The sequence below is a fragment of the Vipera berus genome (assembly GCF_964194415.1).
Source record: "Vipera berus genome assembly, chromosome: 3".
In the NCBI taxonomy this organism is placed as follows: Eukaryota; Metazoa; Chordata; class Lepidosauria; order Squamata; family Viperidae; genus Vipera; species Vipera berus.
Window position 1 is genome coordinate 108,516,784 of NC_138204.1, and position 21,693 is coordinate 108,538,476.

General features: G+C 38.1%; 1 protein-coding gene across 4 annotated transcripts in view; it reads right to left on the minus strand.

Annotated features, from left to right (window-relative positions):
- Nucleotides 1-209: 209 nt before the first annotated feature.
- DHX9 (DExH-box helicase 9) overlaps nt 210-21,693 on the minus strand; it is a 53,164-nt gene continuing 31,680 nt past the window's right edge. For all 4 annotated transcript variants that reach the window (XM_081324967.1, XM_081324969.1, XM_081324968.1 and 1 more), the window contains 13 exons: nt 20,383-20,483; nt 17,673-17,886; nt 17,344-17,438; nt 17,070-17,143; nt 10,352-10,504; nt 9,843-10,003; nt 8,324-8,435; nt 7,956-8,117; nt 7,721-7,848; nt 6,112-6,341; nt 3,356-3,471; nt 2,397-2,600; nt 210-1,059 (listed from right to left, as the gene is read on the minus strand). In XM_081324967.1, coding sequence (XP_081181093.1) covers nt 777-1,059; nt 2,397-2,600; nt 3,356-3,471; nt 6,112-6,341; nt 7,721-7,848; nt 7,956-8,117; nt 8,324-8,435; nt 9,843-10,003; nt 10,352-10,504; nt 17,070-17,143; nt 17,344-17,438; nt 17,673-17,886; nt 20,383-20,483 — 2,033 coding nt within the window. In that variant the 3' untranslated portion in view covers nt 210-776. The remainder of the gene's footprint in view (nt 1,060-2,396; nt 2,601-3,355; nt 3,472-6,111; nt 6,342-7,720; nt 7,849-7,955; nt 8,118-8,323; nt 8,436-9,842; nt 10,004-10,351; nt 10,505-17,069; nt 17,144-17,343; nt 17,439-17,672; nt 17,887-20,382; nt 20,484-21,693) is intronic.

Sequence of the window (21,693 nt, forward strand, 5' to 3'; positions counted from 1 at the left end):
CTGGGATGGCTGGAACTTCAAGGGCTTGTTATAACCACCCTTCATTCAGTATTTTCATAACTTCAGTCACTGAACAAATGGTCCTAAGCCAAGGAATATCTGTAGTTGAGGCTGAACTCTCTACATCTTTTAGAAAAGGATAGATAGTATGTATTTTGAGTTGGCAGTTTAGTCACTTGGTAGGTGCTCAATAAATGATGCTTACTATATTTTGTGAAATTTTTGGAGTTTTTATTTTAGAAGTTGCAGTATGTGACAAACATGTGAACAGATAAAGAACTTTAAGCTCCTAACTTACAATCCTAGTACCAAAGGCATAAATCAACTCACAGTTTTTGATCATACAACTAACAATGAAAAATTCAAGCCTATATCTAGGACTAATCCCTTAAAAATTAACAACTTCATTAGGATCAAAATAAACATATAAAATTAAAGCAATGTGAATACTGCATATGAATATCATTTGAAATTAATATTTCAAAGTATGATGAACTAAATCAGGAAGAGATCTGTATTACAAATAAAGAAATGTATGGAATAAAATAAGTTCATGCATACTTTTATTCTGGATTTACTAACATTTAAGGATGCCTATGCTTTGAATACAGCCAAAATGATGCTTCAGAATGGCAAAGGCTACTGGCACCATCTTGACCCTAAACTTATTTTCCAGAGATCAAGTGTTTACCATGGAACCCAAGGAAGGACTGAACTTCTTTAAGCTCCTTTTCAACTTTAGATCCAAACAGCAACATATCTTCACTAGCATTTTTTCAGTAACCACTCCACCCTCCTCTAAATCCACCACCTCTATTTCCTCCAGTTTGATATCCTCCACCTGAACCTTGAAAACCTCCACTACCTCGAAATCCCCCTCCAGCCCCCCTTGAATATCCTCTTCCCCCAGAAACACCACGGTAAGAATTATATCCACCACGATATCCGCCTCCATATCCACCCTGGTAGCCCCCCCGATAGCCAGTTCCACTTCTTCCTCGGTAGCCACCTCCACCGTCATATCGAGCCATTTTAGGTGGACGAGGTCCATCGCCAAATCTAGGAATAAAAATTAGAACTCTTGTGGTTATCTGCAAAGATGAATAAGTGCAATCCTCCAAATACACAATTGTGTGTATATTCCAAGAAACACTTAATTAAGTGTGAAAAAACTGTCCCTTTGTCTTTAAGAAAGTAATACATTTTGATGATAGTTTTAACAGTCAAAAATTCCCTATACTATTTATTTTATAAAAGGTATACTTTTATCCATGTATGTACCTGAAGTGTCCCATAATCACCATATTTTAAAATTCACATTTTTAAAAAACAAACTGAAGACTGGTGCCATCATATTTTTAAATCCTTTTTGTTATACTTGTTTTATTCTTTGTCAAACTAGTTCACTAATATGAATTCCTGTGGATCCCATGTTTATTCATTGTATCACCTGTCTATTTCTACTTTATACTCTCTATAAGCTTAATCCACACAAGACTGAATGGCTGTACGTACCGGCATCTCGGGAAATTCAGTTCATTTCATCTTTAACTATGGGGGGTGTATAAATAAAGATTTGCCCCATGTTTGGGGCCTAGCAAGGTAATCTAAATAGTTAACATTTGAAACATATCTTCCCTTGCAGAAAAAAAAAAAAAAAGCTAACAGAGCGAGAGGGACCTTGTGGCTTAGAGGCAAATAACACTGCCTTGTATGCAATCAGCCCAGGTTCGAATCTCAGAAGGGTATAGCTGACTGATGACGACTAAGGAATCAGAAATGCATCTCAGTTTCCCTTTAATTCTTTGTTAGTAATTTACACAAATATATGAATTGTCCGGTGTGACTACTGCCTGTTTGATAGCCTTCAAGATAGGCTGAAAACAGGAAATAAAGATTTGCCCCATGTTTGGGGCCTAGCAAGGTAATCTAAATAGTTAACATTTGAAATATATATATATATATATATATATATATATATATATATATATATATATATATATATATATATATATATATATATATATATATATATATATATATATATATATATATATATATATATATATATATATATATATATATATATATGTATGTATGTATGTATGTATGTATGTATATATGTATATATGTATATATGTATATGTGTATATATGTATATATATGTATATGTGTATATATATATATGTGTATGTATATATATATACACACACACATATATGTATGTATGTATGTATGTATATATATATATGTATGTATGTATGTGTATGTATATGTATATGTATATATATATAAAAGTTTCTGGTTAAAGGAGGCTTCTTTCAAACCTCAGGTGAACCAAATTATCAAAAAATAAGTATTTCATTATGATTCTAAGCTAACCGCTTGAAACTAACCTCATGTTGCCACCTACTGCAAGATTAATCCCAGCAGCCAGGGGTTTGGAGATTTCAGAAATTACATTCAGCATGTGTTTGTTCATATGGTCTATGTCACTGATGATTTCTGGATTTTTTGTTACTTCTACCACGAGAGCTTCCATTGCTGCACGCAAAGAAATAATACAGGCAGCTGCACTGTGCGGCATCCTCAGTTTGATCCTAAAGCAAAGAAAGCAATTTAACAAATGAAAATTTCTTTTCCTATCTACTAAGTTTCTTAGACTTCTATAAAAAGAGACTCCTGAAAAGATACTTCACAAGAGAACTTGAATTGTCTTGTTCTAAAGACCAACACTACAACAGTAGTTTCAACTGCAATGAAGACAGGAAAAGAAACCAGAGCAAAGTAGTGCAACTCTTTTCCAAGCAATAAAAAGTACATATATTTAACAAGAACTACTAAAGTATTATGAGGGACACGGTGGCTCAGTGGGTTAGGATGCTGAGCTTGTCTATCAGAAGATCGGGAGTTTGGCGGGTTGAATCCCGAGTGCCGTGTAACAGAGTGAGCGCCTGTTACTCGTCCCAGCTTCTGCCAACCTAGCAGTTCAAAAGCACATAAAAATGCAAGTAGAAAAATAGGGACCACTACGGTCGGAAGGTAACAGCGTTCCGTGCACCTTTGGCGTCTACTCATGCCGGCCACATGACCATGGAGACATCCTCGGACAAGCGCTGGCTCTTCGGCTTTGAAATGGAGATGAGCACCGGCCCCTAGAGTTGGAAACGACTAGCACGCATGTGCGGGGGAACCTTTACCTTTACTAAAGTATTATGTCACTTAAAACAAGAATAAGCTGAGCTTATGTTTTTCCTTATGAATTTCTTTTAAATTAAACCAGTTACTAAGTTTCACAATCCCCCCTGTCCACTCACACCACCTTTATAATGTAAAGTCAGCCAAAGGATCATACCAGTCATCTAATGTAATAATCTCTCCATCAGATGCCACTTTCTTTGAGCCAAAGAGAAGCAGCTGCAAAGGGCTCACCAAGGTCATTGCTTTGGCCGAGATAGCTCGTGTCCGAATCTGCAGAAAGATGTGTACATAATCTATTGTATAATATGAAATATAACAACTTTCTATTATTTACTCAACTGCTCAGAGAGGTATTGGATTCCCATACATTGGATGTCCTCAAGTGGTATTAAGACCACCATCTATGTGATGCTTTAACTTATTTAAATGTGCTGTCCCAGCAGATGACGGCACCTACCTGACCTTCACGAATCTTTAAAAAGTCAAGTTGGCTTGAATCTGCTTAATATTTGAATGGGACGGCTGTACTGCTCCCACTCGTCTTGACTTTCCACAATCTACTTAAGATCTGGTTGTTCTCCCAAGCACTGGACTAGAAGGGCGGGGGGGGGGGGGGAAGCGTCTTTGGATGTTTCTGTTTTAAGATTTTAGTCATTGTCCTTTTTTTGATAAATTTTGTTTTCTTTGAGTTTTTATCTGTAAGTCACCCAGGAGGGGAGCAGTCTCAAAACTGAAATATTAAACAAATACTTAAGCAGGAAACAAGATCACAATAAAGCACACGTCCATAAAGTCCATTTTGTAAATCTGGTATAATTAAAACATAATTATTTATTAATAAAATATATGTGCTGATTAAACTGTTAAACAAAATGAATTGTTTTGAATCTGCAGTAAGCCAGCATGTTCCAGAGGTTCTGCTAATGCATTTCAAAACAGCCAGTTTGCCCTGGACCCGGCTATTTTGAACAACTATTGTCCGGTCTCCAACCTTCGCTTTCTTGCGAAGGTGGTTGAGAGCGTGGTGGCACTTCAGCTCCCTCTGTTCCTGGAGGAAACTGATTATCTGGACCCATAACAATTGGGCTTCAGGACCGGGTACAGCACGGAGACGGCATTGGTTGCGCTGGTGAATGATCTCTGCTGGGCTCGGGACGGGTTGTTCCTCTGTCCTAGTCCTATTAGACCTCTCAGTGGCTTTTGATACCATCGATCATGGTATCCTACTGCGGCGTCTCAGGGGGTTGGGAATGGGGGGCACTGTTTTACAGTGGTTCTCTTCCTACCTCCTGGGCCGCTCGCAGTCGGTGTTGGCGGGAGGGCAGAGGTCTGCCCCGAGGCCTCTCGTTTGTGGAGTTCCTCATGGGTCGGTCCTCTCTCCCCTCTTATTCAACAACTATATGAAGCTGCTGGGTGAGCTCATTCGTGGTTTTGGGGTGGGGTATCATCAGTATGCTGATGATACCCAGCTTTTTCTTTCCACCACGAACCAACCCAGTGATGCCCTTGAAGTGATGTCCCGTTGCCTGGAGGCGGTCCGGGTTTGGATGGGGAGAAACAGGCTTCGTCTCAATCCTGCCAAGACTGAGTGGCTGTGCATATCGGCATCTCAGACTAACCAATTTTTTCCATCGTTAACTATGGGGGGTGAGGTGTTACCCCCCGTTGATAGGGCCCGCAACTTGGGCGTCCTCCTGGATTCACAGCTCAGTTTGGAAGATCATATAGGAGCTGTGGCCAGGGGGGCTTTTGCCCAGGTTCGCCTGGTGCGCCAGTTACGGCCCTATGTGGACCGAGATGCCCTACGCACAGTCACCCATGCGCTCGTGACCTCCTGGCTAGACTACTGCAATGCTCTCTACATGGGGCTGCCCCTGAGGACCACTCGGAGGCTTCAGCTGGTGCAGAATGCAGCCGCGCGAGTTGTGATGGGAGTCTCCCGATACTCCCATGTAACACCTCTTCTCTGCGAGCTGCATTGGCTTCCAGTTGCCCTCCGGGTGAGATTCAAGGTGCTGGTGATGACCTATAAAGTCCTAAATGGCTTGGGTCCGGGATATCTGAGGGAACACCTGCTGCCAGCATCAATTTCCCATCGTCCTGTGCGTTCCCACAGGGAGGGCCTCCTCAGGGTACCGCCGGTCAAGGATTGCCGACGGGCGATCCCCAGGGGGAGGGCGTTCTCTGTGGGCGCGCCTGCCCTATGGAATCAACTGCCAACGGAACTCCGGACTGCCCCTGACCTTCGTTCATTTCGCCGGGACCTAAAAACCTGGCTCTTTGAGCTATCTGGTCTGGACTGAGGGGTTTAATGTTTTTAAATTGTGATTTTAATTTTTGCGGCTAGACTTAATTTTATTTTATTTTAATTTTATATTGTATTGTTTTTAAATTTTGCCTTGTAAACCGCCCTGAGTCCTTTGGGAGTAGGGAAGTATATAAACCGAATTAATAAATAAATAATGTAAATGCTGCCGTGTTGTTCTGGGTTCAGGTAAGGCAAACCTGGTATATATCTCTCCCTCTTTGTTTAACAATTTCCAATGGCGTACAATCTTCCAATCCTATTTTTGGAGCTGCTCCCCTTCCTTCTCCCTTCTACCACTGCTCCACTATAGCACATGACCATGACCTACCTGCCCTTCTTCCCTGACCCACTGATGTCCTTGTCTTTTTCCTTCCTTCCCTGCCTAGGGCCCTAGACCATCAAAGAGGTCCATTTTGTTCCATACAAAGTTTAATACTTGCATATTTTAGGCCAGGCACTGATCAATCAAAACCGGCTGTTCTGCATACAAAATGATTCACAAGTGGCATCTTTCTGATACATCTGCATGTCACCTAATGTCTCAATATTCAAAGACTACATGGACGTTTGACAGTCCAAGGGTCTTTTTTTCATAATTTTACCTTTTCTCCAAAAACAAAGAAAGGAGAAGGATACTTCATATCCTGGCTGCTGAATGGGCAGTTAACAGAGGATTTGTGAATGAGAGCATTACGTCCTTCGGTAGTGAGAATCTTCCTCTTTTCTTTGTGAAAGCAGACATTGGGATACAGGCCAAAAGCCAGCAGAGAGATCACAACATCCAGGTTGTTATCTGGTCCACTGTTGTTGAACACCTGAGTCATTAAACTCTCTAGAAAGAGACCAAAAAAAGGGCATTTCTCAGCATCTTACCAACAATACACAAAACTAATTATATAAACTGAATAGTATTTCAATGTTTGAAACTTTTCAATCCATGCCTGTTCTTCAAGAATGCATGAACTCAAAGCACACATAAATTCTATTAAATAGTTTTGTTTGCAATGCATAAATTAAAGATTACTTATTATTTTAACATAATGTACACTGTGGAAAGCTTATTTTTCCCTCAGGCAAAAAAACACCATATACTTTACGTAACAGCTATAGTATGTATAGAACAACATAAATTCTTCTCATATTCTTTGAAATCCGGATTGTTTATGTAAATTACTTCAAAATGAGATTAAAAGTAACATGAAATAAAATGATAGAAATTATTTCTGCAGAGAAACCATAAGATTTTGAAAAAGTTATAGAACTTTTTACTATTTATCTTTATGTGTGTGGGGAGTACACACACAGATACAGGCAGGCAGGTAGACACACATGCAACACATTCACTCTTTCTACCTCCACATCCAGAAACCTTAAAGCATGATCAAACTATATGTAATAAGAAATATAGCTTAGTCTATCAGGTTCAGAATATATGAAAATGCTGTCACAAATACTGTAGCTACATGTAGTCCACACTTAATTACTGTAATTGGGACCAGCAATTCCACTGCTAAACTAAGTGATCATTAACTGGAAGCCATGGGCATGCTATGCAAACATCTGATACTACTATCTTAAAATCTCTTCCTCTCCAATCTTTCTGCTTTGTAAGGGTGAGGGGGAGAGAAAAAAAAAGTAAGCAATTTCTGTAGGCAATCTTTTGCCTGACCCTTACCGCTGACTCAGTTACACTGCTTTCGATGTGTACAGCAGCAAACAGCTTAGTCTCTTGCAATTTCTTCCTCTCTAACGTCTCTGCTAAATAGGGGGGGGGGAAGCTTGGGGAAAGATTAGGCAAAGAAGACTGTCTACAGAAATCACTTGCCTTTTTTTCCCCTACCACCCTTGCAGAGTGGAGAGATTGGAGAAAAAGTAACCTATTTGTGTAAGGTGCCTCTGGCTCCTAGGCCACGGCTACTGGCATGACTGCATTGCTTTTGATGTGTAGAACAGCAATCAGTTTACTCTCCTGAAATCACATTCCACTCTTTCTACTCTGCAAGTGAGGAAAAAAGAAAAAAAAAACCCACCAAAAGCATAGGCACAGGACAATGCATACTGAGTATAATGGTGATCATGTGATTGAGGGACACTGTGAAAATGGTAAGCGGGCCATAAAGCTTTTTCTTTTTCTTTGAATGGTTACAAAACTAATGGTCCATAAGCAGGAACTTCCTTCCCATTCATACAAAGTTTTTCTTTACTTTTTACCTTCTGGGAATCCAGAGTTAACCAGAATCTCTTTCAGCTGTACTTTGGCTTCCCAGGTCATTCTGAGCGTTGCCATATTGAGTCTCTTAAACTCACAGAAACGAATTTCAGCATTTTCTCCACCCATTCTGCAAAAAAATGGCTAAGAATCAGTCAAGTTACTCCACGGAAGTGTAACATGCTGAGCTTTCTATATAAAGTAGGATGCCTTATGTATTGCCCTAAATCAAACTACCTTGCATTATCCCAGGCTTGGAAGACTGAGAGGAGGGCCACGTGATCGGAGAACCGGTTTCCAGCAAAATTCCTATGCACGTAACCCAGCCTTTTACCCTCACTGATGAATGGCTCAGGGAAGCAGGTAGCAGCAGAGATAGTACACACAGCATCACCAACACTGGAAGAAAAAGGAGAAAATCAGCTGAGCTACACTGCAATATAACAAATGGCACTCTTCAGCAGAAGGAATGAATGGGACAAAGGCTGCTGATGAGATTCACTTTATTGTTCCTAGGTAAACATGACTTTATCAGAAAATTAATTCTCTTCATCCAGAGTCCCCCCTCCTTTTCCCTCGTTACTTTTGAATTTATTATCACTTACTAAAATATGCACCCCATTATCATCATTTTGCCAAGTCGAGGTTCAATGGGGAGCCTTGCTAAAATTCTCCCAAGAGGGGTCAGTTCATCATTGGAATCCAGGGCATCAAGCTCTAAAATAAAAGCATAAGTAAAAAAAGTAGTTTTTTTCAACTACTTTTTTTCATCAGTTATTGTGGTGAAATATTTAAATTTGTGAAGATGAAAATGAAATAAAAGGCTGATACATTGCTGCCACACTGCTCATTAATTTTACAAAAGTGAAGGAGTGCTGAATACTGTTGAAAACATAATGCTCAGTTCTATAGACTGTAATCTGGTCCTTGCAATGACAATTCTTACAAAGTTGTGAAAACACCCTGACTTTTTATTTCCATATTATCCGTGTTCAAATTTTGATCTCTCACTTAAGTGATAATATAACTTAGCAGATCAGATATTTAGTTTTGCTACTCTGAAATGGACATAAAACAGCACAAATGAGTTTTTCAAATCTATACTTCAAGTGATTCAACTCTTCTTCTCTTTTCCATTCAGTATACTGTGTAGACCAATACAAAATAGACCAGTAAAAGCAGAGTGTGATTTGTGTTGCTCAGTAGATAACAATTTTGGTAATTAGAAGGTCCACAGCTGATCAAACCCCTAACAGAGGATTAGTTAGGAAGAAGAAAACCATCCTGTATTAGGAATTTTGTTGAGAACAGATTAGAGTGCTATGTAATAGCAAAACTTCAAGCAGACTGAAAAGCACAAGTCAAAAGGTTTTTGAAAGGGATCTGTGTGAATGGCATTTCAGAAAGGGACCTAGAAATTACAGGACCTGGGAATGCAAAAGGTAACATTTTAGAAACAAAAGAAGAATTAAATCTGTTCTGGGATTTTGCAAAGATAGTTAACAGCCTCCACCAGTTTACAGAAAGCAATATTTTTATTTTTTTTATTTTAATTCCATTTATATCCCGCCCTTCTCCTAAGACTCAGGGCGGCTTACAAGCTTAGCAGTAATATAACTGCTAGAGGTAATTCATTTAGGCATCAAAAACAGATGCTAAGCTTAACAGCTACCTACATTAAGCTATTCCTAGTTACTATATGAATTAATAGCTTTATGCCCAGAGTAAACATTTGACGCCCTTCTAAATGTCATGACAACAACACTAGCACATATTCACTACCTTATATGGCATTAATCCTGTCCTATGGAACAGCCTCCCCTTTGAAACATAGCTACCTCTACTCTATTGATCTTTTGCAAGTTTCAGAAGATATGAATCTTGCCTCAGTTACTGGAATTAGGATGTTAATACAGGGGCTCTGGTATAAGTGTATATTAGTGATTTTGTAGCTTTATTGAGCCTCAGTGTAGCTTTATTTAGTTTCTTGGTTTAACAGAATCCCATGCTTTTCTCTTCTTGGATGCCCAAGTTTTGCCTAGAAGGCCAGCAATATAAATCAGATAAATAAACAAAGTGGAGCTATGAAAATATGCACCGTATTTTCATTGACAAGACAGATACCTCGGAGTGTATGCTCAGCTTCAATCACTGCATCCAAAGGGGGCGGCTCGATAGCTTTGGCCAGAAATTGTCCAATCCCGCCTAGTCTTAACAGCTTGATGCTCAAAGCAATTTCATGCAGTGGTGTTCGAAACATTTCGGGGGTCATGTGAGTCTCGAGTCTGAAAGTAAAGGGACATTTCGGATATATTCATCTCTATAGCTGATGCTACAATCGCTCGCTAATAATGACCTCCAAGTTGTTTTTGATATTTACCTTCTCATCCCACAACTCTTTATAAAAACTACTGCCATGTCATACAACAAATACATAAACTTGCTTTGCACTATCAGTTATTAATGCTGTAAATCTGCTGTTGGCTCACACAGTACCAGTGACTGCATGTCACATACACCCTACCCATCCCACACTCTTAATTTCTCTTCTCTCAGCTCAGTTTCAATTTGTTTTTCCACATCAATTACTTAACAGACCCCAGAATATCTAGAAACGTAGAGTATGAGCCTACCTTTCAAAACGTGCTCTGCTGCAAAGATGGAAGCAGAATCCAGGACGGACACGACCAGCCCGTCCTTTCCGTTGCTCCAGATTTGTTTTTGAGGCCCACACAGTGGCATAATTGGTCATGTTGTTATGAGCAGTGAATAGTTTAACTTTCTGTCTGTTGGTTGGAAAAAAATACTAAATTAACTCCTTAATATTGGGAGATCATTTTCACAAACAAGAGGCAGCATCTCAAACTTGTAAAAAAAAAGCACTGGATAATATTCTGCAGCGAATGACAAGATCAATCTTGTTAGATACAACTTTGTGAACCCTACTAGCCTTAACAGGCGATGGCACCTAAGTGACTATAGTAGATCTTGGGGGGGGAAAACTAAGTAAGGATGGATTTGGTTAGTGTGTGGATAAGTGTCAGAAAATCTGAAGGCTGCACTAGGAAGTCATTCACTCATCCATCTCTCCCCCAGAATGGGAATGGCAACGGCAACCAAAGTCTGTACTGCAGCCAAGGACATGCACCCGTTTACAGAGACATCAGAAGCTGAACTTGAGAGAGATGAGCTTTTCAAACTGAAATGAAAATTAGTCTATTTGATCTTCATCTAAAGCTAATACAGCTATGTAGGCTACAATTTCATTCAAACCCTGACTCTTCTATCTTCTCCATTTGCCACTTCTCTACAGATCTCCTGCCCTATTTCACTGGTTTCTTTTATTTGCTTTAGGAAAAGAAGCAGGTGGTACAATGAAAAGCCTGAACAAAAAGAAGGGGAACCAAATCATTATGAAAAATGTGAATCTGAAACTTAACCTAGTCTAAACCTAACTAAAAATAATTACTGTATAATGATTTTCTAAAAGACGCTTTTAGTTGGATTATATGCTCCTAATCAACAACAAGCTGATTTTTTTAGTTTACTTCACACAAAGCTTACTCAGTTGGATTATAAATCGTTTATTTTTATGGGGGACTGGAGTGGTGTTTTGGATGTACAGATGGATAAGGCTGGTTCTTTTAAACACGTTCCAAGTCATGCTAGACTGCCTAAATCCTTTTTTGAAATGAAGGATGACTTGGAACTGCGAGATATTTGGCGTGAAATACATTTACATGAAAAGGATTATACTTTTTTTTCTGATAGACATCAATCTTTCTCCAGGATCGATTTTATTTTGCTGACTAATGACTTTTTTTCAAGGATTAAAAAGGTGAAGATATGTGCAAGAACTATTTCTGATCACAGCCCAGTCTGGCTAGAGATTAATAAGGAGAATAGAGATAGGCGCTCGTGGCGCGTAAATGAGAATTTGTTTAGAAATCAGAGAAATGTGGAAGAATGTAAACAGCGGATGAAGGATTTTTTTGAAATTAATATGAACAAAGACACTTCTATGGACATGGTTTGGGATGCTAGCAAGGCCTATATGAGAGGGGTGTTGATATATATGAACAATAAACATAGACGTATTTTGGAAGCCAGGAGGAAAGAATTGGAGAATGAAATTAAGGAAAAAGAAAAGGCTTTGATTTTGAATCCAGTGGATGTGAAGACTAAGGAGGTTATTAAGCTATTAAAAGGACAATTTGATAAATTAATGGCTGACCAAGTGGCAACCAATTTGCGGTTTGCCAGGCACAAAACCTTTTGCAATGCTAATAAACCAGGTAGATGGTTAGCTTATAGACTGAGGAAAAAGCAAAGGGCTTCTAATATAGATAAAATTGAGCATAAGGGAAGGGTTGTGTTTCAACAGGATCTTATTAAGGAGGCCTTTCTGGACTTTTATTCTAAATTATATGCTAAGGAGAAGATTAATGGAAAAGATATTGATGTATATTTGGAGAATGCTAGCATCCCGGTTCTTACGCAAGAACAAAAAGAGGGGATTAATCAAATGATAACAGAAGAAGAAATTCTTATAGCAATTAAGGAATTGAAGGTGGACAAAGCGCCAGGCACGGATGGTTTGACTGCGGCTTATTACAAAAATTTACAATTAGAGATGATAAAACCGTTAAAGGAACTGTTCCAGACAATTCAGAGGGGGGGAAAGGTGCCTCCGTCTTGGAGAACTGCTTTTATTTCTTTGATTCCGAAGGAAGACCAAGATGCTACTCAAGTTAAAAATTATAGACCGATATCGCTTTTAAATACAGATTACAAGATATTTGCTAAGGTGTTGGCTAATAGATTGATGAGGGTTCTGCAACAGACGATTCATGGGGACCAAACGGAGTTTATTAGTGGTAGGCAAATGAAAAATAATGTGAGGCATATAGTTGATGTGTTAGAGTTTTTGGAAAGGAATAACCAGATCCCTGCGGCGCTAATTTTTTTAGATGCTGAAAAAGCTTTTGATCAATTGAATTGGCAATTTTTGATGAAAGTCTTGGATAAAATGAATTTTGGGGATAATTTTTTGCAACCAATTAGGGCATTATATCAAAAACAAACTGCCCGAATAATAGTTAATAATAGCCTGACAGAAGCATGTAATATTGAGAAGGGCACAAGGCAAGGGTGTCCGTTATCGCCCTTGTTATTTGTACTAACATTGGAGATATTGTTGGTTAAAATACGGAATTCGGAAAAAATTAAGGGTATACAAATTAGAGATCAGGATTATAGATTGAGAGCGTTCGCAGACGATCTGGTTGTTACAGTGACCCAGCCGGAGAACTCTGTTGTGGACCTGATGGAGATAATAATACAATATGGGAAGGTTTCTGGATTTAAAGTTAATACACAAAAAACTAAAATTCTGGCCAAAAATATGACAGCTTCGCAAAAGGCTCTCTTAGGATTAACTGGATTTGAGATTGTTAAAAGGGTTAAATATTTGGGGGTGCTTTTGTCGCCCTCTAATACAAAGTTATATAAAAATAACTATGAAAAACTATGGGGGAAAATTCAAAAAGAAATGGAGAGTTGGGAAAAATTGCAATTGTCTTTGTTGGGGCGAATCGCAGCAGTGAAAATGAATGTCCTGCCTAAATTCTTATTTTTATTTCAAATGATACCGGTTCTTAAGAAAGATTCTAACTTGGAGGAATGGCAGCGCGGTATCAATAAATTTGTATGGGCAGGGAAAAGGCCACGAGTTAAACTAAAGATAATACAGGATACTCGTGAAAGAGGTGGTCTTAAAATGCCTAATTTTAAATTATATTATGAAGCTGCTGCTTTAGCAGGAATAAGTGATTGGATCAATTTGACACAAGAGAGATTATTACATCTTGAGGGCCATGACTTGTTGTTTGACTGGCATGCATATTTGTTGTATGATAAGAAGGTAGATAATGTCTTTAGAGTGCATATTTTAAGACAGGCATTGTTGAGGGTTTGGAAGAAGTACAGACATAAATTAGATTGTAAGATACCATTGTGGGCAATCCCAAAACACGCAATAGAAAACATACATGCTGGTTTCAAACACGATGTGACTACGTACAAGGAGATTCTAAGCTTGCAAAGAAATGTTTGGTGTTTGAAACCATATAGTCTCTTGCGAGATGAGAAGATTGTTCAGACTTGGTTTCAATATACTCAGCTACGGGCCAGGTGGAAAGAAGATCAGAAAAATGGTTTTACAATGACTGATGAAAATCTGATAAAGCAAATCAGAAATCAGGGTCCAGCACATATTAAACAGATATATCTTGCCTTGATAGAAATTGACTCAGAAACAGAACTCGTTAAGGATTGTATGATTAAATGGGCCCAAAATATCCAAGAAGTTATTACAATGGACACATGGGAAAGGATTTGGGTGAGGAACGTAAAATTCACACAAGCTCAAAATTTAAGAGAAAATTTTTATAAAATGTTTTACAGATGGCATTTAGATCCTAAAAAGCTGGCAAGTATGTATCCGAGCTATCAGCCTAAATGCTGGAGGTGTGGTGAAGAAGATGCAACATATTTTCATATATGGTGGACTTGTAAAAAGGTTAAGGCCTTTTGGATAAAAATTTGGTGGAACATGCAGAAGATTTTCAAGCAAAGGATAAAGTTTTGTCCGCAACTTTTTTTGTTGGGTATAATTACAGATGCTACGGTTGTGGACACTAAGCTGATGTTGAATTTAATTACGGCAGCAAGACTCTTAATAGGCCAATATTGGAAGAAGGAGGAACTGCCGACTGTAGAAGAATGGACTTTAAAGGTTTCTGACCTGGCAGAGATGGCAAAGATCTCGGCTTATTTGAAAGATCACTCGCAAGAACGTTATGTTATGGAGTGGAGAAAATGGATTGAGTATATCCAGAACAAATATGGGACTAAGAAGTTTCATGTAGCATTTGAATAAGTCTTCCTTTTCTTTCTCCTCTTTTTTTCTCTTTTCCTTTTTTTTATATATCTTATATTAATAGTGTTTGTAATTACCCTATATGAGCTAGAGAGAGATGGATTTCAGAGTTTATGGTTGTTAGCATATGAATGTCTACGATTGTTTTTTTTTTGGTTTTTTATACCTTGTACTTAGCTCTGGGAAGTCGGGGTGGGAGGGGTGGGAGGGGTAGGGAGGGAGGGATAGGGGAGGGCTAGGGGGGATTGTTAAAGATAAAATGTATGATAAAACTTTTCAATAAAAAAAAATGATTTCTTGTAAGAAAACTACAATAGTATCATTGTTCAAGTGCATGTTCAAAATCCAAGCTAAAACAAAAGAAGAAAGCTATCCAGCTTCCAAATTATGATCTTCAAAGCATATCCACCGGCTTTAAGGAGAGTGCTGAGATCAACTCTGAAGCCCTAAAGCTCACTGATGAGCAACTGTGGACTCAAAAAAATGTTAAGAGACTGCCAAAAAACCCTAAGAATTACAAGAAATTTAAAAAAAATGTTAGGCTAGATAGTGGAAATTTGTGAAGAAGCAACCCAAATCAATAAAGTTAATGATCTCATGAAGGAGTTTACTAAGACATTTCAAACAACTGCTAGGAGGTAACGGGCAGTAATATAATGATATCTACAAAAAGACTGAAGATGGAAAGAGATATGGAAAAACAAGGGAAGTTTTCTAGCATCTTTGAATTCAGAAGAACACTCCAATCTGAAGTAGTTTGTTAAATGATGCCAATAAACAGATGTTAGTGGAGAAAAAAATCAGATATAGAATTGTAACAGTACATAATGTAGTATAATAATGAAAATCTGTACAACAGAAATGCCAACTTCCAAGATACTTTTGAAGACTATTTTGACTACAGGCAACCATACTACTGGAAGATGAAGTCAGATCAGCACTCTCTGCTTATTACTAAGTGGAAAGGCTACAGGAATTGATATATCGCTTACAAAAATACAGCACATAAAACAGGGGTCCCCAACCCCTGGGCTGCAGCCCACTACCAGTCTTTGAACCTTTCAGAACCAGGCTGCAGAAGTGGCAGGCGAGATCACACGCACACATCCCCACTCACATGAGCAGCAGGCACAACCATCCCCTCACACACACACACCCCTCTGCAGTCTGCAAAACTGAAAAGGTTGGGGAACTCTGACATAAAAGACTCACTTAAGGTTCTAACCACATTACACTAACAAATGTGAAAAACAACACTGGCCAAAAATTAGAAGTCTACATATTAATACCAAAAAAAGAGAAACTTAATAGACTGTAAAAACTATTGCACAATATCCTTAATTTCATATGCTAGCAAGATAATCTCAAGATCATTTAACACCTGAAAACAGAAGTACCTATTTCTCAAATGTGTTTCAACAAAGGCTAAGACATAAGAATCAGCACTGCATGCTTAATAATTCAGAAAATCAGAGAATGCCAAAAAGTTGTCAACATTTCATTCATTGAAAAGCACTCGATTTGTCATAGTTCCAATAGATGAAACCCATTAAAAGAACTTCAAGGCAAGAATTCTTCCTCAAAGAACATTTTATTCAGGAAACTAAGTATCGGCACTACATAGTTGAACCCCAAAACTAGATTCCCTTCCCCCAAATACAAAGTAACAAATTGCAATTCCCACCCTCCAATAAGCTGTCATAAATCATTCTCCAATTAGCCTGAAACTCCAGTGCTAACAGTTCGTCCTTGGGTTCCCACAAAGCAGCTTATTATTATGGCTAGCTGAGCTCATCCCAACCTCCCTTCTGCACCTGATCTCTAAATAGAAGAAAAAGCATGTTAAAAGCAAAGCGAAAATGGCTGCGATTTTCATCAGTCGTCAGAGTGGGAACATCCAATGTTTACAGTGTTGACACGATTGTCTTGACCACAACAACTTGTGGATTGTCATTAGGAAAATGGGCTACTAGAACATCTCATTATTCTAACGATAAATCTAAAAACAGGGCATAAGATCATAATCAGGAGAAAACATGGTGAAACAGATTGGTTCCCAACTGGCAAAGAGCTAGGCATGGCTACATACTTTCTCCCTAGTTATTCAGCTCTCATCATTGTGGTCAAATCTATATGCTGCTATATACAACACAAAGCTGGACTGAAAAAAAGACAATATGCTGCTATATACAACACAAAGCTGGACTGAAAAAAACACAAGTATGAATTTAAAACTGGAGAAAGAAACATGAATTATCTGCAGTGTTGACAATACTACAGCAAATGGACACTTGAATGTCTGAGAACATAGATGCAAATCCAGTAGCAGAAATCAGAAAGCACAAAAAATACAATTAAATGCAATGAAGAGAGCAAACACAAGCACAGGAAGTAGCTTCAGAACAACTCACTTGCAAGAATCAATAACATAGACCACATCATTGATAGTTATGCTGGTCTCTGCAATATTGGTTGATAAGATCACCTAGGGAGACAAACAATATTGTATGCTTGAATACAAGGCTGGATTCACAAATACACTCTCCCACCCGAACTCTCCAAATGTGTTGGGATTAAACCTTCCCAATGCCATGCTTTATACAAATTCCAGGAACAACCATTATAAACCAACTTGAAGGCTGCAAGATGGAAATGGTTGAGCTACACCTATTTCAAGAGGTTCACCTTGGTGATTCCAGGGGCCACTGGATCAAATACTTTGCGCTGCTCTTCTCGGGGTATCTGGGAATGCAGAGGAAGAACTCGGTATCTCTGGCTTCCTACAGTAAGAGTGGAGGGAGCAAAATATTTTAAGCAAGCTCATTTCATTTGTATATCTCCTATTTTAAATAGTACATCTCCTTTTCACCAATTAGACATCCAGAGTTGCTAGACAGTGAGATGGGTGGCATATAAATTTAATAAATAAGTTTCACTCCTCCATACATAAGGAAAGCTCTTTCAGCTTTATGATCACCTCAGGGGAAAAAAATACAGCTGAAAATTGCTTGTACCAAAGTGTGGATTCATTTCCAGGTATTTCTGCATAGTGTATATCAGATTCCAGCCAGGCAAGAAGACAAGGACTGCCCCAGTGACATTCAAGGTCTCAATATATTTCAACAAAGCCTCTATGAGTTCAAAAGGAGTTTCCTTCTCATTCATCTGGGCCATGCGGCTTTTTGTTTCTGGGCCATATTCATCACTACAGATAAGGTTGCAATTTGCCTAGAGGAAAATTGAAATAATGAAATGACCATATGCAAATAACAAAGCTCAGACAGCACAAATGATTCCACCATTCAACTAAGTCATGCATATCCTCTTCTATTAGAAAATTTTATATATAATGCATGTGAGAGAGGGGGTTTGAAGATGCCCAGTTTGAGATTATATTATGATGCAGTTGTTATCAACAATTAGTGATTGGTTCAATTTAATGGATGAAAGAATATTGAATATTGAGGGGTATGATTTATTGTATGGATGGCATGCGTATTTATTTTATGACAAAAAGGTGGATAATATTTTTAAGACTCATATCTTAAGGAACGCTTTGCTCCGAGTTTGGAAAAAGTACCAATATATATTAAATAATAAAATACCTATATGGGCAATACCTAGACATGCAATAGGAAATATAAATGTGGAGCAGAAACAAGATGTGATTACTTATCAAGAACTTCTTAGGATGGAAGGGAATATTTTGAAACTGAAATCTTTAAATGTTTCAGCCATTTGTCAGCCATTTGTCTGAAATGGTATAGGGTTTCCTGCCTTAGCAGGGGGTTGGACTAGATGACCTCCAAGGTCCCTTCCAACTACTTCTTCTTCTTCTTCTTCTTCTTCTTCTTCTTCTTCTTCTTCTTCTTCTTCTTCTTCTTCTTCTTCTTCTTCTTCTTCTTCTTCTTCTTATTATTATTATTATTATTATTATTATTATTATTATTCTTATTCTTATTATTCTTATTCTTATTATTATTATTATTATTATTATTATATTATTATTATTATTATTTTAAAGGAAGAAAAGATAGTACAGACTTGGTTTCAGTTTATACAATTACAAGCTAGATGGATAGAAGATCAGAAAATTGGTATAGTAAAAGTTGATGAAAATTTGATAAAGCAAATTAGAGATCAAAGTCAATCGCATATAAAAAGTTTATATAATGCTCTTATAGAGATTGATTCAGAATCGGAGTTAGTTAAAGACTGTATGATAAAATGGGCTCAGAATATTCAAGAGCCCATAATGATGGATACTTGGGGAAAAATTTGGGTTAGAAATGTAAAATTTACACAAGCACAAAACCTAAGAGAGAATTTTTACAAGATGTTTTATAGATGGCATTTAGATCCTAAAAAGTTAGCATGTATGTATCCAAATCAACCACCTAAGTGTTGGAGATGTGGTAGTGAAGAGACAACTTATTATCATATATGGTGGACATGTCAAAATGTTAAAGCCTTTTGGATAAAAATATGGTGGATTTTTCAGAAAGTCTTTAAGAAAAAAATAAGATTTACTCCGCAGCTATTCTTATTGGGGATTATTTCGGATTGTACTGTTATAGAAACTAAATTAATGTTACACTTAATAACGGCAGCCAGACTGTTGGTGGCGCAACATTGGAAGAAAGAAGATTTACCTACAATAGAACAATGGATACTTAAAGTAATGGACGTAGCTGAAATGGCAAACGTTTCAGCATATTTGAAAGAACAGTCACAAGAAAAATATATTTTGGAATGGAAAAGATGGATTGATTATATTCAGAATAAATATGGGACTAAAAAGTTTCAAATAGCATATGAATAATTTTTACAATTATAGAAGTGGAAGGTTTGTTAACGTTGTAATAGATATTTAGCATATGTTTGCATAAGATTGCTATATGTAATACCCTGTATTCTGCTTTGGGAAGTCTGGGGGGGGGGGAAGGCTGATGGGGAGGGGGGGGTTATTATTAAAAATTTTGTAAAACTTTTCAATTAAAAAATATATATAATACAATAGTGACAGTACTATTATACAAATCACTGCTGGGAGATTGAAACAGCAGAAAGACACATGAGCACTCCAAATCAAAACGGACTGCAATGATTGACTCAAAATAATCGTCCTAAGTCCACTATTAGCTCAATAAAGTGCCCTATGTTTCAAATACAAACAGTATATACCAGTGATGGTGAACCTTTTAGAAACCAAGTGCCCAAACTGCAACCCAAAACCCACTTATTTATCGTCGTGTGCCGGGTGGGCATGGCCCATTGGGTGGGCGTGGCTGCGGTGGTAACGGCAGACTGGGTGGGACTAAAAATTCAATCAATCAATTCCAACTTTGCGAGATCTTTTTTTCCCAGCGAGAAGTTGAAATTGATTGATTGATGGAACCTTTTTTCCCCCACATGGCAACAGAGGCCTAAAGTGCAAAGGTTTTATAAAACCCGGCTGAAGGCTTAGGACTGGGGTGACGGCACACGTGCCCACAGAAAGAGCTCTGCGTGCCACCAGTGGCACACATAACATAGGTTCTCCACCACGGGTATATACTTTATTTTGCTTAGTATAACAAGAAACAATAAAGCTCAAAGCACTATACCAAGACATATGCCATTATAACAGATGTATAACCATGCATGCTTTATTATCATAATTCTAGCTTTCATAGGCAATATTGCAATTTTATTTGGACTAAAAATCCTTAACAACACACTTACATCATCATCTTCAGTACCTTCTTCATCCTTATCTTTCTTTTTCTTATCCTTCGGTGGAGGAATAAATTTAGTCATTTGAATACAGTCTTCCAGAAAATATTCTACAACCAAAAAGAGTAAGATTACTGTAGAAATCCTCTGATCAGCTGAAGTGCCAGTTTCTGTTGGCATTTCCAAAAAGACGTATACAGTAGTGGCCAAAATTGTAGAAACTTTTTGGGAAAAGTGTATTTTTGAGCTTTGTTGGCTAATAACACCACTTTTTTTGGAGTAGTAACATAAAATTATATAACAGTGGAAAGATAATTTAATCAAGAATGTAATGCAACAAACTTTGTTCAATTATCTGTACTGTACAGTTGCAAGAAAAAGTATGTGAACCCTTTGGGATTATGTGGAGTTTTGCATGAATTGGCCATAAAATGTGCTCTAAACGTCATGTAAGTCACAACAATAGAAAAACACAGTCTGCTTAAAATAATACTACACAAACATTAGCTGTTGTCATGTTTTAATTGAACATAAGATGGAAACATTCACAGTGCAGGGTGGAAAAAGTATGTGAACCCCTAGCCCGGGGGTAGGCAACCTCGGCTCTTTTATGACTCATGGACTTCAACTCCCAGAATTCCTGAGCCAGCCAAGCTGGCTCAGGAATTCTGGGAGTTGAAGTCCATGAGTCATAAAAGAGCCGAGGTTGCCTACCCCTGCCCTAGCCTAATGACTTCTCCAAGAGCTAATTGGAGCCAGGAGTGAGCCAACCTTGACTCCAATCAGTGTGATGATATTGGAAGTGTTGCTGACAGCTGTCCTGCCCTTTTTGTAGTTTACTGGTCTCAAGAAGCACTATCTGATGTGAACCATGCCTCGCAGAAAAGAGCTCTCAGAAGACCTATGATCAAGAATTGTTGACTTGCATGAAACTGGAAAGGGTTACAAAAGTATCTCCAAAAGCCTTGATGTTCATGTGTCCACGGTAAGACAGACCGTCTACAAATGGAGAAAGTTTAGCACTGTTGCTACTCTCCCTAGGCGTGGTCGTCCTGTAAAAATGACTGCAAGAGCACAGCGCATAATCCTTAATGAGGTAAAGAAGAATCCTAGAGTGTCAGCTAAAGACCTACAGAAATCTCTGGCACATGCTAACATTTTTGTTGACACTTCTACAATAAGGAAAACATTAAACAAGAATGGAGTACATGGGAGGACACCACGGAGGAAGCCACTGCTGTCCAAAAAAAATATTGCAGCACGTTTGAAGTTTGCAAAAGAGCACCTGGATGTTCCACAGCACTACTGGCAAAATATACT